The 17,302-nt window shown below is 32.3% G+C and overlaps 1 protein-coding gene across 1 annotated transcript; it reads left to right on the forward strand.

Annotated features, from left to right (window-relative positions):
• The first annotated feature begins 4,513 nt into the window (after nucleotides 1–4,513).
• LOC101266790 (uncharacterized) lies at nucleotides 4,514–15,338 on the forward strand. The gene is made up of 14 exons (XM_004250865.5): nucleotides 4,514–5,808; nucleotides 7,948–8,045; nucleotides 9,127–9,209; nucleotides 9,326–9,452; nucleotides 10,478–10,541; nucleotides 11,636–11,733; nucleotides 11,816–11,900; nucleotides 12,024–12,147; nucleotides 12,608–12,709; nucleotides 12,931–12,995; nucleotides 13,191–13,272; nucleotides 14,690–14,769; nucleotides 14,852–14,936; nucleotides 15,104–15,338. Exons 1-13 carry the CDS (start codon nucleotides 5,582–5,584, stop codon nucleotides 14,907–14,909), a joined length of 1,293 nt encoding a protein of 430 aa, XP_004250913.1. The 5' UTR covers nucleotides 4,514–5,581; the 3' UTR covers nucleotides 14,910–14,936; nucleotides 15,104–15,338.
• Nucleotides 15,339–17,302: the final 1,964 nt, after the last annotated feature.

Below are 17,302 nucleotides of genomic sequence, written 5' to 3' on the forward strand. Positions count from 1 at the left end.
AGAATGGAAGAGGTTGACCTTTTCAAGAACTCACAGAAGTTTCCAAGGGACCTGGTCCCCGCAAGACTGCGACGTGAAAAGGACGAAAAGACAACTGTCAAGTCTGAGGGGTTGGTGCACAACTTTTTATGACAGAAGACTCCCAGTCAATAGCCTCGTCCCAAGGGTTTGTGTCCATTTGAATATAGTCTCTTCTCCAACAACACAAACACAAGCTTTGGCAAACAAAAGTTTTGGATTTTAAAAATCCAAAAGTTCAAAAAGCAAAGGTCATCTTCAAAAAGGATCATCCTAAGAGCAACAGCGACATGATAGAGCTGCAAGCTACTTAGTTGTCTTAGGATTATTTCTTTCATGCCTACATTGTAAATTTGTTCCTAATCTATAAAGGATTCAGATTCTTTGGTTTGTTGAAAAGTCTAAGTTAATTGAGTCAACCTAATTTAGTGGGCAACCTTGTGTGTTGCTTAGTAAAAAATATCCAAGGTCATCCGGACCGTGGTGATTTAGTGAGTAACCTGTGCGTTGCTTAGTTGAATCCTAATTTGTATAATGGTGATAACTTAGTGGGCAGAGTAAAATCTGCTTAGGCTCTTCAAGTAGTAGAATTATTGTTTGGTTGTGAGATTAATAGCTTTTTCTCACGTTGTTGTAATCGGGTTTCACTTTTGCTTGTGAAGATTAATGAAAACAGTTGAAAATCTTGTGTGACAGGTCGTGGTTTTACTCCCTTGAGCAAGGAGGTTTCCACGTAAACTGTTTGTGTTGTGTTCTTCATATTGTTTAATCTTCTGCACTGGTTTTACTGTGTCAAGGGACCTGATCCGTTGATTGGTAGTGGACGCACATATTCCAACAAAAGTTATGATCATTTTACTAAAAGACACGGTGCAATTCCGTTTTGACTGACATGGAAATTTTATATATATATATATATATACATACATATATATATATATATATGTTGAATGCCTTGAATCGAACCCGTTACAACAGAAAGAACGGGGGTCTCGTTGCCCGGTCAGCGAGTCGGGGTGTCCAGGGGGGCGACGCGCCCCCTGGCCTGGGGGTCTGGGGGGACGGAGTCGCCCCCGGCCCGACGGTATACAATGTTGTTGTATTGGGCCCTTAATTATCTGTCAATTCTGTATTTTGGGCTCAAGCCTCTTAAGGCGTAGCTTAGCACTATATATAGACGCTATGGCAAACCATATTCTGTATTCTGTTCTTGCCTCTCCATAATAAAACTGCTCCCCCTCTTCCCGTGGACGTATCCAATTTATTGATGAACCACGTAAATCTGTTATCTTGTTTTTCGCATTTATATTTTCTTGTATTATCTCGAATTCCGCATAACAATATATATATATATATATATATATATATATTTTCTTGTCCTTATACAAGTAGGAAAATCTTAAAACGGTTTTCTCAACTTCTACATAGTCCTAAAAAAAGAATGATATTTCCATCTTTTAACTCCTCCTTCTCCTCTCTCAAATCCTAAGGCGAAACTCTAAAGAAAAATCAAGACATAAAACTTCTAAACAAGGCTCTTTCGATTATTTTTTAAGATTCTTCTTCAAGCAATGTTCCTTCAAATATCTTTCAAGATTATTCTTCAGGGTAAGTCCTTCTACAAGATTTCAATCTTTCCAATTTAAATTCCTTCTTATATTCATGAATCGTTAATAGAAATTTTAACCTTGATCATAGGATTTTCAAAAAACTATTTCAAGAATCTCAAGAAAAGATTTCTCGATCGTTCATCTTTAAGATATAAAGAGCGTTTAAGGTATGTAAGATTATAAAATGAGGAAGTATATTTAGTTTTAAGGCATTATTTTCAAGAAAGTATTATTATCTTTAATTTGTAATAAATTATTTAGAAGAGTTTCGAGAAAATATATTTTACTTCAACTGCATTTTTTTCTATTATACTCGAATATTTTAAGTCTCAGATATCAAATTTCAAAAGATTAAAATGTAACAAATTTAATATATTTATTTTTGTAAAAATACAACAAAAATATAATAATGAAGAATATTTTAACTGTCCTATTCCCTCCACTTTTCTATTTTAATATTTAATTTTTCAAAAATATTTGGATAAGGATAATAATATTCAAAATCTAATCTAACCATAGTATATAGAGAAAGCCAAATAGTTAGGGAACAATTATTTTAACAAGTACAAGATATATTATTCTTTTTCAATTTCTATCCATACATAAATTCTTTTAATGATTTAATTTTTCTCCATCTCCTTTGTATGTGAATTTTTAAGTTTGCTTTTCATTTTTTGCACGATGATTGGTGTATAGATTTACAAGATTTGAATCTTTATTTTTATTTTTCAGCTGTTTTAAAAAAGTAATATTTATACATATTTAAAGTGTATCATTTATCGGATAATAATGTTATTTGATTTGTTGATGCTGTTGATACTATTAGGAAATGGTTAATACTAAAAAGATTTATCCACCAAAAGTTTTATTCTATTTCATTCATATGATGTATTTCATATTAGGGCAACTTACACGTATAACAAATAAAAAAATTATATTTGTATGCTATTGCAAAGTTTGCATAATTGCGCTCCATAACAAACATAGAAATTGTATAATTCGCTATATATATACAGTTGAAGCAAATTGTATAAAACGAAGTGTATAAAAACAAGAAAGAGAAAGACACTTGGGCAGAGAACTGTATAAAAACGAAGTGTATAAAACGAATTGTATTATTATAAGTGTATAGAACGATTATATACAAAATGAGAAAGAGAGAAAGACAAAAGAGACTTGACAAGGAATATACAATTGAATCGAATTGTATAAAACGAAAAAGAGGGAAATTAGATACAATTTGAAAATTGTATAAAACGAGGAAGAGAGAAAGGCAAAAGAAACTGGGCAGGGGAGTATTTTTATTGTATAATTATAAGTGTATAGGACGAAAATATATGTACTTGCATGTGTATATATAATTTTCTCACGCTTTATACAAACAGGAACACAATTTATACATTTCGCTTCTGCTTGTACAAGTGAGAAAGGCGAGGGTGGCGAGCGAGATTCGGGAGAGTGGCGAGCGAGATCTAGAAGAGGGGAAAGAGGGGAACAAAAATATATGTATTTATACAATTTTCTCTGTTTTATACAATTAGAAACAATTTTTATACACTTGTATATGTATAAAAAGTGAGGAAGCGAGCGAGAGATTGAAAGAGAGTGGCGAGCGAGATATTTGAGAGAGAGGCACCTGACAATTTTTTGCAAATGTTTGCTATGGATCACAATTAAATCAAATCTTAGCTACTCCATTTATTTTAAGTTATTAATTTGCTATTATATACAATTTTCTCTTCGTAATATGATAAAATTCATATACTTCTTAATATTTTTAAGTTGGTAATAGTTTGATATATAATGTGATGTTTTCCTATAATTTATTTTTCATTTTTTGATAATCTATACGAGTATTATTGGTAGTGTATTACACAAATATTCCATGCATGCTAGAAATATGTATTATAGTTTGCCAATTTGTGTAATTTTTTTAAAGTTGTTTGTTAGTTAATTCTATACACGTTGATAAGATAATTAATTTTCTAAAGTATACATATATTTAATTACCCTTCGTAGTGATAAGAAGCGATTGGTTTATAAAAAAACTTTTAGTAGTGATTATTTTTTACTTTATACCTAAATGAGTACTATTATTCTGTAATGAACTTCTTTAATCATTTTTGCATTGAATTGCTTTCTTCTTAATTGTTTCAAGTGAGATTTTAGTGAATAATTAAGTTTAAACAATTATTTTAATTTTACATTTAAACTTTTTAATTTGAATTCAAATTGTATAGATTTCAACTTTTCCCATCACTATATAAAAAATGGTGGGATGGCTAATCGAATGACTACCTGATATTTTTAACTAAACATGAGATAAAATAATTTTACATTTTATCTTGAAATTATTATACCTTATACCTCATATTAAATGAATATTTATTTTTATCTTAGTTTTACAAATACCATAGGACTTTTCTTTGTTACAGTTTATTTTGATCTAACAATTAGATTTTCTTACATCTTTATCATTTTAACAAGATGATAATATTGATAAGGTGAGAATATTTATGATTTTGTATGAATTTTAAAAAATTTATTAATTAAATCATGCTAAAAAATTAGTATTGTCAAATTTAGACAATCAACTAAGCTTATACATAAAGATTCTATTATAGCATATCAAGGTGTTAAATGTTAACATTTTAATATATAAACTTTATAATATTATCTTATAATAAGTTAAATTTTGAAATTATCAATATTCAGTATTTGTGATTACATTTATTATCTAACTGCAACCATGAGTATTTAAACCAGTTATCTTTAAATGAATATATTTCTATAGTTTTTTTTTTGTCAAATAAAAGGAACTCAATATGAGTGAAATGTTCATAATGTCATTAACTATTTGTGAAATAAAAAAAATATTATTTTTGTTGAATTGATTAGAAAGAAAGTGAGTCACATAAATTGAAATACAGGGAGTAATAATATTGTGTGCAATTAATAATTCCTCTTTCTTTTTTATATTGAAAAATGTTGAAGAAGAAGGAAGTTGACGATTGGAATATGTCAAAGGAACATGTCCAACACAACTGACTGATGTGTCTGCACAAATGTTAATGAAGAAGGAACTTGAGGATTGCAACATGTCGAAGGAACGAGTCCAACGAAGCTGACGGATGCGTTTACAGCACTGATGTAGAATTAGATCGCACTAGGATTAGACTACCTACTTGTTGCAGACACGTCAGTTTGCTGCGTTGGACATGTTCCTTTGACATGTTTCAATCGTCAACTTCCTTCTTCTTCAACAAAACACTCTTAAACTCTGTACAAATTATTAGTTTCTCAACCATGAATTATTGACTAAGTAAACTTAAATACACCTCCGATCTTATAATATGAGTGAAATACACCCTAAATTCTTGTCAAGTTTAGAAATATTTTCACACTCTTCTCAACTTTTTATTAAAAATCGCATGCTGTTACTAGAGTTTGATACCACTTGCGATGTCAAATTGCATAGTTAAGTAGATGAGTATTTTTAAGACAATAAAAAGGACAAATATCCCTAAACTATTATAAATTGTATGCAAATACCCTCCATCATACTTTTAGAACATTTGGTGCCCCTGTCGTTCAAAAAGTAGATCATATGTATCATTTATACTAACAGAGATACACATATCATAATTTTATCTATCAATTAATATTTTTATTAAATATTAAATCGACGGATAAAATTGTGTCATCTCTTCCTATTTAATCTTTCATTAGAGTATATGCTCTAATTTTTTAACGAAAGAAATATGAATATGTCAAAAGTATGACACGAAGCATTTACTATCATTTACCATAGTTCAAAGGCACATATTTGTCTTTTTGTTGGGGGAGTATTGCATTTCTGGCAGTTGTTTCCCCACACATTTGTAATCAAGAAGATGATAAACTGTTAAACTGAAGACAAAAAGGGGAAAAAAGAGTAGAGAAATTTTGAAAAGATGGCTAGTCTGGGCATGTACTCCTGGACTACAGGAATCAAGAAAAGGGTATTTGTAAGAGCTGCTAATTTAGCAAAAGAGAATGAAAAGAGAGTAGAGGTAGCAGAGAAAGTGAGAAACTCAAAAGCAGTAATACTTGGTGGAACTGGAAGAGTTGGTGGTTCTACTGCTATTGCTCTTTCTAAGCTTTGTCCTGACCTTAACATTGTTATTGCTGGTCGAAATAGGTAATAAACCCTTGTTCAGTTTTTGGGTAACTCAGAATTTCATTATTGGGATTTTGTTTGTTCTCTCTCAAATTTGGATGAAGATAAGAGTTTTTCATCTTTTTATGTCCTGCAATTTTGGGTAATTTCTGTTTTGTCATTTTCGTGTAGTTTGATTGTAGTATTATTTTGTTTTAGTGCTGGTTTGCTACTATGTAGTGTTTTTGGTTACTATCTGTTGTCTCGTTGTAGTTTTACGACTCTTTTCTAAACTGTTTTTGCCTTGAGCGGAGGGTCTATTGGAAATAGTGTCTCTACCTTGCCCACTGAGGTAGAGGTAAGGTTTGCGTCAAAGGAGGGCCCATACTTGTAAATGGGGTTCACGTGCACCCGTTAACTTCAAAAAAGATCATGTACATATATTAATATCTATCTTCAGAAACTATTATACGACTAACGGTGCACCCAAAAAAGCATATGAGTGCCTTGTGAGCTTGGTACAAGCTAGAGGAACCATCCCTAATACCAGGGTTCGAATATAGCTAAAGCCTTTTTTCACGACTCTACCCTTCTCAGACTCCACTGTCTGTGGGGTTCGAATATAGTTAAAACCTTTTTCCACCACTCTACCCTTCTCAGACTCCACTGTCTGTGGGGTTCGAATATAGTTAAAACCTTTTTCCACCACTCTACCCTTTTCAGACTCCACTTTGTGTGGGACTACACTGGATATGTTGTTGGTATGTTGTTCTTATTGGTCATTTTCAATAGAAAATGTTGGGAGTGTAAGATATCTTTTGAAACAGATACATGTTTATTAGCAAATTGGATATTGTTATAATGAAAATTTTGAGTACTAAAGATTAATAATGACGTCCAAGTGGTAGGTGAAACGTGTAATATGACACAAGGATATAAGGGCCTTTTTCACCTAATGAGCGTAAATCAGCTGAAAATGAGTTTTTGTTCACAAGCTAGATTTTCATATTTTGGCATTTGAAAATATGAAAGATGTGAAATGAAAGCTTATTAAAAGAAGATATGTTATCAATTGGTTGAGTTTCACAGACTGCTTGTTAACACCAGAATTATTTATTTGTAAAGAGTTGGCTACTTGGTAGAGACAAGCATGATAAAACTTAAAATTGCTTAGTTTCAACATCTAAAAGTGTCTAGTTTTAATTAACCCAGACTAACATAAGTTTCTCTTCCACAACTTCTAAAAAGCATGAGTTGAACTCCATACATAATATAGCCATTCTTATAAAGTTAGCAGACCTCATTAAAATATGATGACGGATTTGATGTTCGTTGTCTTCTTATCCTTGCTGACTATTATCTGATATTGATGCTTGTTGTCATGTCTTTTACTTGGATTTGTTGCACTTGAGCCGAGGGTCTTTCGGAAACAGCCTCTCTACCTCCACGGGGTAGTGGTAAGGTCTGCATACACTCTACCCACCCCGTACCTCACTTGTGGGATATTACTGGGTATCTTGTTGTTGTTGTTTTGTTGTCATGAAGTTAGATAAACACTTCCAACAAAAGATAAATAATAATGAAAGTAATGCAAATGGAGAAGAGGAGCAAGTAAAAAGGATGTCAAAATAGTTTTTAACTAGATTATTGAAGCTTTCTTGACCAACCACTGCAAAGGCTCAAAGCCAGAAGGGTTCATTATGTTAAAGAAATTTGATGTTAGACTGTTAATCAATTTCAGAAGTTCCTTTTCTTACCATGTAAAACTGTGGGGAATCTTTGAAGGACTATCAAAGGTTAATCTCGCGTCGGATCCTCCAAAAATAGTGTATTTTTGAAGGATTCCACACTAGTGCGGCAACATTTTTGGAGAGTCCAAGCAACTTAGAACATGGCCACATCCAAACAATTAATTAATCCATTGAGAGATAAGTTGTAGAATAATTATTTGATTGTCTCGAGTGCTATGACGTTCCCACTAAAGTCAAGAACTTTCTCACCCAAGGCATATTAGCCAATTTTGTCTGTGTTTCATTCGAACTCACAGTTAAATAGATCTCTTGGTTCATCTCATTTTCTATATGACTTTCTAGGTTTTTGACATTTCGTTCTAAATTTATTGTGTAACTTTGGACTTCTTGAATAAAGAAAAACTATTGTGTATCATATTATCTATTACAGGGAGAAAGGGGCTGCCATGGTGTCAAAACTAGGAAAGAATGCTGAATTCGCTGAAGTAAATATAGACGACAGAGAAGCATTAGAAGCCAATTTGACAGGTCTACCAGATCCTTCCTTTTTTCATACTTTGAACTTGCGAAGCAATTTATCAAATGCAGCTGTTTATTTCAAGTTATAGTATTGATGAGTATGAATTATCAATTACCAACATAATCCTGTAAAATATGTGTTATTTTTTATATCAGTTTTCCCAAATTGGAATAAACTATATTTTAGTCATTGATCCTTTCTCTCTGCACTTAATCCTATTCCTGCTGCCACTTAGCAGGAATCAGTAAAACTGATATCCTTTGCATTAAACTGTTTATTTGGACTATTAATTAAGGACTCTCTGCTGTACGACTCTAGACAAAGTGGCATAATTTCACTTTGTACTCTTTTAAAAGTTAAACTAGCATAAATGCAGTTACTGTATTGTTTTAGTAGGAAGCCAAATTTCCTGTGTGATGAACATGTTAGAAAATATGATTGTTATACATGAGTACTGCACTTACTTTTGGATACTTGTTAGTAAATTAAGACAAGTTGATATACTACAGCTTCCCGGCTGATCAGCATAGACATGGAAAGCAGTTAATGCGTTGCATAATTGACACTGGGCTAAAAAAAAAGTTTTATCATTTCCTTTTCACGCTGTTAACATAATAAAGCGAAATTGCAGCCTAACAGTAACATCCGTCGCTAATTCGCTATTGCTTTACCTAGATCTGATTCTCACCAACTCCCTTTAACCGAGGGAAAATAAAAAGCTACACAAAGACAAGTGAACAATAAAACAAAACTATAGTCATTTTTCTTTTGTCTGTTATGCGGTTAATATTTTCACCATTATGACTATAGCTGTTTTTCATACTTTGAGAAGGTAGGACAGGACATTCTCACGCACAAGTGTTTCTATTGTTTTTTTGCATGTTATTGTTTATGATGCATGCCACTTCTCTTCCTACTTACGAAATATTACATTATGTCTTCATAGTCCAAAAATTGGCTGAAATGCTGGGAATCTAATAATTTATTAAAAAAAGAAACTTCAGTCATACTAGAATCTAGATGTACAGACATTACACTTCTGCTAATAGTCCAGCTATATTTATTCAACTGTCTCTAACAATTTTGCAGATGCGGACATTGTGGTTCATGCTGCTGGGCCATTCCAACAGTCAGAAAACTGTAAAGTACTAGAAGCTGCCATTGGGACCAAGGTGAGAGAAAGGTAATCAGCCAGCATAACTTCCAAGTTTAACTTTCTTAAAAGAATGACTACAGAAATAAGAAACTCTTTTCTCTCATTGAAACGTTTAAGTCTATCATCCAACAGACAGCCTATCTTGATATTTGTGATGACACAAGCTATGCAACACGAGCAAAGTCCTATATGAATATGGCACTGGAAGCCAATATTCCTGCCATAACTACTGCTGGAATCTACCCAGGAGTGAGCAACGGTACTATAATACTTATGTTATAATTATTTGTTCATTTAACAAAGGAAATTTCTGCTTAAGTTCTGCCTTTTTTCATCTTTGATATTTTTCATCAAAGCTTTACTGTTACGTATACTGTAATTAGAGCGTGGGTGACACTCAAAGGTTTTAACTCACTTTTTCGTTGAAGAAATTCTAGCTTTAGTTATTCTTATCTAAAGAGCTAGATTTTGTTTCTTTTTTATCTACTTTACTATTTATAAGTAGAAAAAATGGTAGCTTCTTCATATAGTTTTAGTGTAAAGTCGATTAAATTGGATTTGAACCCAAATGATATTGATCTCTCAAATGGAGTTCAAATATCTAGAAGTGGTTCGAATAACTTTTAAGCTAGAATATGAAGAAGTTGGTCGGCTTCAAAGCTCCACAACCTGGCTTTATTTTAGATGCATATGTTCTGATGTATACACATATCTAGATTGCGTGGACTACTCAGTGATTTTATGATGTATACACATCTAAATTGTGTGGACTACTCGGTGATTTTTCGATGTGATTAAGAACATGAAATGATACATATGTGGAATTTTAAAATTTTCTTATGTTTGAGCAACGTTCAATCATTTGAGTTGTTGTGACTCGAGGTCTAGGATCAAGCATAAAATTAGAGTTTGAATAGCTCGAGCTTGAGTTCTTATACTTGGTAACCAGAATCGAGTCGAGCCAACAGCCTTGGGTTTTGGCTCTGTTAGATCCATTGCAGCCGTAGAGGAGGTAATTTCCTCTTGGAGTTGCGAAACAAGAAGATTTATCATATAGTCTATTCCTTAATTAGCATTGACTTGAGCAAGAAATACTTCTATCTCATGGTCATTATTTTGTTTATTAATTAATCAGATACTCTACCTGATTGCTTTCATTTGAATAACTGACACTATTGTAGCTTCAATTGATTGCTGCATTGCATTTACACCCCTTCGTTAAGATTGTAAATTTTACTACTCTATCAAGTGAACTCAAACATTGTTTTTCTACTAATATGACAGTGATGGCAGCAGAGCTTGTTCGCACTGCAAAACTTGAAAGCGAGGGTGAACTAGAGAGGCTTAGGTGACAGTTTCCTTCTTTGTTTGTGGCCTTGTTAATTCATTTTGCGACATTGTCAGGGTTTGGTCAGATATTTGAATGAACATTAAATCATTCAAAAAGACTACCTTAATAATTCTTTCAAGAGTTTATGTTTTGTGCATTGACTGTGTTAAGAACTTTAACACTATTAGGTTAAGTTGCCTACAAAAAGTAATTCTCAATATCAAGCCCTTTCATGGTAACCTGAAAATAAACTAATATGCTCCTGTAACTGATCAATTTGCACGTATAGTAATAAAATTTGTTTATAATGTCAGTTTATATAACTAAAAGACCTTTTTTCTATAAAGAGTTACTTTAGATGACACGCTCTCTGTAAGAGTTTGTCAGGAGATCATTCATTACTGGAACACTTCTTCATGTGCTGAGTTTTCCCTTCTAGGGTAATCGAACTATTAAGAAAATGGATATTAGATCTAAATCAACCTTATATGCTAGCTCAAGTGGTGAGGATTACGTAAGATCATATAAGGAGACTAAATTTGATACACTTAATCGCGTGAAGTTCTAATAGTTTAAGTGCTACGAAAATACTCAATCTTTTTGTTCCTGATACCTATGGTTGAAGCAAAGTCACCTATTGTCTTGAAAGATGATCATGTAGCCTGGACTTTGCTTTGCATTGTAGAGAGTGTTCGGTACTCCAATTTTACTGTTGCTCAAAATTTTTGGAAAACAAGTTCATTAAAAATGAAGAAAATGACTTGCCTAATGGTAGTAAGAAAATAAGTTCCACAATGGCATTCCACATTGATTATGTTCTCCCCACCCTCCAACTCGCTTCATCTTCATCCAGCCCTTTAGTCCCCATTCCCACCACGTCCCAACCCCACCTTCTGTAGTATATGTCTAAGATTATATACAAATGCTTTTAGGATAATATTTTTTGTTTATGTACCGATCACATGAAACTAGTAAGAAGCCACTTATTTTCCAGAAAAAAACATTTTCCTTCCTACCGAACACATAAAAATAGTAATGTCAATACATTTTCCTTATCGTCTTTTTCCTGATATATCTTTTACAATTCTAACATGTTTAGATATTTATTTCAGATTCTACTACTATACTGCTGGCACTGGTGGTGCTGGACCTACTATTTTAGCTACTAGTTTTTTGCTTCTTGGAGAGGATGTAATTGCATATAATAAAGGTCAGCTTTTAGCTGGACTGGATTTTCACCCATCCTGACCCTCTTATTGTGATCTCATTACTGAATTGAAACTATGTACCAGGAGAGAAAATTAAATTGACTCCTTATAGTGGGATGCTTAGTATTGACTTTGGAATGGGGATCGGCAAGAAGGATGTTTACCTCCTGTGAGTACTTGGAACTGTAAATTTGTTTTGAAGGATCTAGCCTTGAGCCCTATTTTCCTTTATAATATGTGTGATCCTTTCATCCCTTGAGTTCTAATCTTTTGAAAATCTCATAATTTTCAGAAATCTTCCAGAGGTGAAAAGTGTGCATGAGGTCCTTGGTGTACCAACCGTTAGTGCTCGGTTTGGAACAGATCCATTCTTCTGGAACTGGGGAATGATTGCTATGAGAAATTTACTTCCTCAAGTTGGTTTCTCAACTTGATACTTAGATGCTTAAATCCCATATGGTGTGGAATCCTCTTTGTATATTTTTAAAAATATTCATAATAATACTTCACCTATGTCACTTCAACAAACTATATCTGGTCCCAAATCCAAATAAAGTCGGTCTACTTACGGATAGTGTAAAATAGTCTCCATGATAATTAGTCCTCTTAATACCAACTTGTAAGAGCAGAATGGATACAAAAAATCTATGTAGCTCTTAAACGATTTTCGTTTTCTTTTGTCCAGTGTGTGCATAGATATTGTGAGAGAACAAAATAGGCTTGGAAAATTCATTTTCATTTCCATTTTGTATTTTGATCTTGATGCATCAATAATCAGCTATAGTTTGTTGAAATCATGAGGATCCCACATTCCAACTTTCAAAAGAATGTCACACACTCAATAGGCATCATAATCTTATACTAAAACTTCTGCAGGAATTTCTGAGGGATAGAAGCAAAGTACAACAGCTGGTTCAACTATTCGATCCAGTTGTTCGAGCCGTTGACGGAACAGCTGGAGAGGCAGTATCGATGCGAGTGAGATTATCTTCTAATTTTCTTTAATTTATTTAGTTTTATTTGTTGATTTTTGTGACTACCTCATCTAAAAGCTTAGGCTATAAGAGAATGTACACTTGTGTTTATTTCACTATATATTTGATACGATTTGAGATTATCTCCGCTGAGAAAGCCTAACATTCTGAAATCTTACTTGCAAACAGTGAGCTCAAAAAATTGTTTTGTCTTTTGTGAAACAGGTAGATTTAGAATGCTCAGATGGACACAACAGAATTGGCATATTTAGTCATAAAAGACTTTCTAGGTAAGTTGGTTAACTTTTTCAGCTCCAGTCAATGTAAAATCTCTTAATTTCTCTTCATTTGTTGATTCTAAGTTTTTTGTCAAGTTACACATTTGGTGAATGTTAGTTCCCTTATCACTTTCTTGGGAAAATCTAAGCAAAAAGTTAATGCAAGTCTCTTCACATAAGGTCGTAAGCTATTTGTTTGTTTTTCAGATCAGTGGGAATTTCAACAGCTGCATTTGTCCTTGCTATGCTTGAGGGAAGCACAAAACCTGGTGTCTGGTTTCCTGAAGAGGTATGTAGTGACGAACCAACGGCCAACATACCTGTGGATTATTATTACTGTCAACTTCACAATGAAGATAAATGACATGTGGCCTAACTTAACCTAAAAAGCTAGGCCATATAATAAGACAACCCCCTGTACCTTCAAACAATGTGAGACACATAACATCCCTTACGCCCCAGGACTGGTCATCGGTTGTGTGGACAATATAACATGGGGACCCAATATATACATTGAGAAAAATGGACTTGGGGCTAACCTAATCTCGAATATGTTCAAGAGGCTATGTTGTCCAGACTCTTCAAAAATGTCGAGGGGTGTGTGTCGGATTCGCCAAAAGTAGTGTACTTCAGGAGAATCTGACACGGGTATGACATTAAAAGTGAAGAGTCCGCGCAACTTAGTCACGAGGTGAAGATTACTCAAGAATACGGATGTATCCAAAACAAAAAATATGAGTTCAAAATATGTATAAATATTAAATTTTAATTCTAGTTATTAGCGCTTGAGAGGGAATCTTAGTAGCTCAAATAGTTGGTTACCTAAATTTTCACCTTCCTCGTCTTGTAATCTCCTCCCCATTTCCCTTCCGCTACCCCCTATTTGTTTTTTAAAAGAGAAGTGCTTGACTCTTAAAGTCATGTTCGGTAGCAATATCAAACCAAATACGACGAGTAGTGGGGTCCTGAGGTGTCCTAGAATCTCGATCCCATAGAATCTAAATGTTGATTTGCCTCTGTCCAAAACCAAGTAAGGAGACAATAACACATACCTTCAACCTTATGTGGTACACCTAACCCAAAAAAACAACTTTTCTTCTTACGTTTTTTTGGGGAAAATGATACAAAATGTCCGTTGAATCAAAATTTCTGACCTAAAATATCCTAATTATCATTTTATTACTATAAATGGCCATTCAGCCTTTATTCTTTCTAGTGAAGTGCATATGTTGTCTTCTTTAGAACTTTGTCAATTTTTCTTTCTTTCTTCCTTGTGTTTCCTCTTTGCCGAAGGCTATTCGAACAGCTATGTTTCTCACCTATTACTACAAATTGACACAAATAAATATGCACTTGACTAAAGAAATAATTTAATTTGACCTGCCGTAAACACAAATAATTTCGAGTGAATAATATATCAAAAGACTCGAAACATTGAGGGTATATCATATCTAAAATTTGGGACTATTTTAGAGGAGATTGGGATTGGTCAGGATTGAAAAAAATCAGTCTGCAATATATAATATTGTATAAACATTGTATATGACATCTGTGATACATAGTTATACATCATCTATACACTATCTTAGAATATCGATTCATTACATATACATACAACCAGTTTCATTGAAATATTTTTTGTTGTCTGTTCAGTTATGTAAGAATCCCTTTTTTTATTTAAACATTTTTTTGGGCTTCCCTTGCAGCCCGAAGGAATTGCTGTTGAAGCAAGGGAAGTTCTTCTCCAAAGAGCTTCCGAGGGAACGATAAACTTCATACTAAACAAGTATGTATTTGTTATCATTTTCTCCTCCAATATGTTACTTAACTTTATAAACTTCAACTAAATACGTCTTTCTTCTTCATAGGGCTCCATGGATGGTAGAAACAAATCCAAAAGAGCTCGGTTTTGGGATATATTCATAAATTCAATATAGAGATTTGACTGATCAAGTGAGTGTGCCTAGGTTTTATGATTCATAATATGCACCTTTTGCATCTCTTAAGTATAAACCGCTCAGTATTTATTAGTTAGATATCTTTCAAGTGACTTGATTGTGTAAACGTATTTTACAATGTTCGTTCATAGAACTTAAGCTCGTTTCCTTTTTCCTTTTCAGGCGTCGAGCGTGGAGCCAAAATGCACCCTCACCTTCTCTATATATTGGTGCAGTCTTCAAGATTTGAATGCCTACAGCTTGTTAGTTGTCTAAGTTTTATGATACTTTGTCATTCCATTTGAATAGACTTACAAGTAAAGATGTTGTCAAGTTTGTCAATAGCAGAGTGAGTTAAGGATATTTGGTCTGAAATATTTACAACAATATATATATATACACTTTTCTGAACAATAAACTTTAATGATACCAATACAGTATGTTAAGCGGAAATTATCCGCCTTAATGATATCAAATACAATATACGATACTGATTTAGTATCAATTAAGCGAAAATTATCAGTCTTTAATGAATAGAGGTATGAGCTGTAATTTTTTATGAGAGAATGGGTATTTCAGAAATTACTTTGAGTTTCGGTACGAACTTGTAATTATTTGAAATTTTCTAGTTTATATTAAGTGAGAAATGATATATTCCTCGAAAAAAACATTTAAGGACGCTTTTCTATTACTCTTTCGCCTGAAATTAGGTATGAAAAAACACAATTGCATGCTTCGATTACAAGAATGAGAAAATAAGTTGATGAATGATAAACATTAAACTAACAAATATATATTTTCCCTAAGATTCAAATAATAAAAAGAAAAATTCTTGTAGAAATTACAAATATTAAGAACATTCCAACAAAAATTAAAAGATTTAGCAATATCACAAATATCAAATGTCCTTCATTTTGATTAATTTTATTTACTACATTTCAAATAGTAATCTTTCTTCTTTGATATATTGACTTCTCAATTGGTGATCTTTAATGAAATAATCAAACATTAATTTATGTGAAAAAAAATCTAAAATGTTTAATTTATTTATTTATGACTCATTCTATTTTGGTGTTTCTAGGAACTTCATGATGTGAATGATTTTACAAAATCAACGATCATGTTTATGACAATATCTGAAATGTGTGACACGATAAATAGAGGCATGAAAATTCAGATCAATACACTTAGAAATATTTGAACATACTTATTTGGAAGAATTTGAAAATTTTTCTCTCATCTCACTACTTTTATTGCTTTCATTTTTACTATTTGTGTCATATTTTTATTTTTATTTTACAATACGCTGTGGTACTAAATTTTTATTTTTGTAAGTATTTTTCAAAGTTGAGTTTCATATATTATTAGTTAAAGTGGTGTAACAAAGTGAAAAGGTGAGGTACAAATGCATTTTGTCCTATTAATATTGCCACTTCATGACCCTAATTTATTCTTAAGGAAATTTTATATTGATGAGGTATTTAATTACATTATTGACTCATATTGTGCCTATAAAAATTAATTTAAGTCGTAATACGTCACAATGATGATATAAAAATAATAATTAAGGTAAAATAATAATACTTTTGACGAAATCATATCGCTCTATTAATATTGAATAATAGAGAAATAAATCTTCCAATAAAATAAAGAAATAAAAAGTGATAGTGAACTTGACCTTTCAAAGTGATATTGAAATGTGTTATACAAATATGATAAATATCGAAAAATGACAATATGATTCTACTAAAATTTATGACGCATATATATGCGATCACAGTCTATTCCTTAAATAGAATGAGATTCATGAGGCATAGTAAATGCTCATTCATTCTTGAAAATGAATATGTTAATTTGCCATAAAAGTACTTAATAAAGAGCGTATTTATTTATGTTTAGATAAATGTTACAATTCACCTTTATGCGTGATTTGAGATTAAAAAATTATTTTGACATAAATGACAATTGATCGGGTAATTTTTAATATGTAAAAATATTGTGGTATATTTTATTAGTAACAAATGATAGGGCAAAAGAAAGAAATAATTCTCATCTACAAAAATTGTAGTCACAACTACAATGAATATTATTGTGCAATCGTGAAAACATGTCATTAATTGTGTATTTATGGTACAACAAGAAGCAATTGTTGCATATAATGATTTTGACTCTGAAAATCATAATAATTTTCTCCTAGAAAGAAATGCATGTCACCGTTCAAACATTGTTATGAAATACGTAATAGTACACAATTTCAATTGAAAGCTCCTAAGGAGCTAATGTGTTATTACACCGATTAATGAAATTGTTTCATTATATTGAGGTTTATAACAAGTCACAAAAAAATTATTAATCTTCAATAACAATAGTCAAAAATGAATT

Source organism: Solanum lycopersicum, chromosome 11 (assembly GCF_036512215.1).
Source record: "Solanum lycopersicum chromosome 11, SLM_r2.1".
Taxonomy (NCBI): Eukaryota; Viridiplantae; Streptophyta; class Magnoliopsida; order Solanales; family Solanaceae; genus Solanum; species Solanum lycopersicum.

Excerpts from the sequence above, each read along its gene's own strand:
- LOC101266790 (XM_004250865.5), top strand. The coding sequence starts at position 5,582 with ATGGCTAGTCTGGGCATGTACTCCTGGACTACAGGAATCAAGAAAAGG. Across the intron at positions 10,542-11,635 it reads GGTGAACTAGAGAGGCTTAG|ATTCTACTACTATACTGCTG; the intron begins GTGACAGTTTCC and ends TATTTATTTCAG. Across the intron at positions 12,148-12,607 it reads TGAGAAATTTACTTCCTCAA|GAATTTCTGAGGGATAGAAG; the intron begins GTTGGTTTCTCA and ends AAACTTCTGCAG.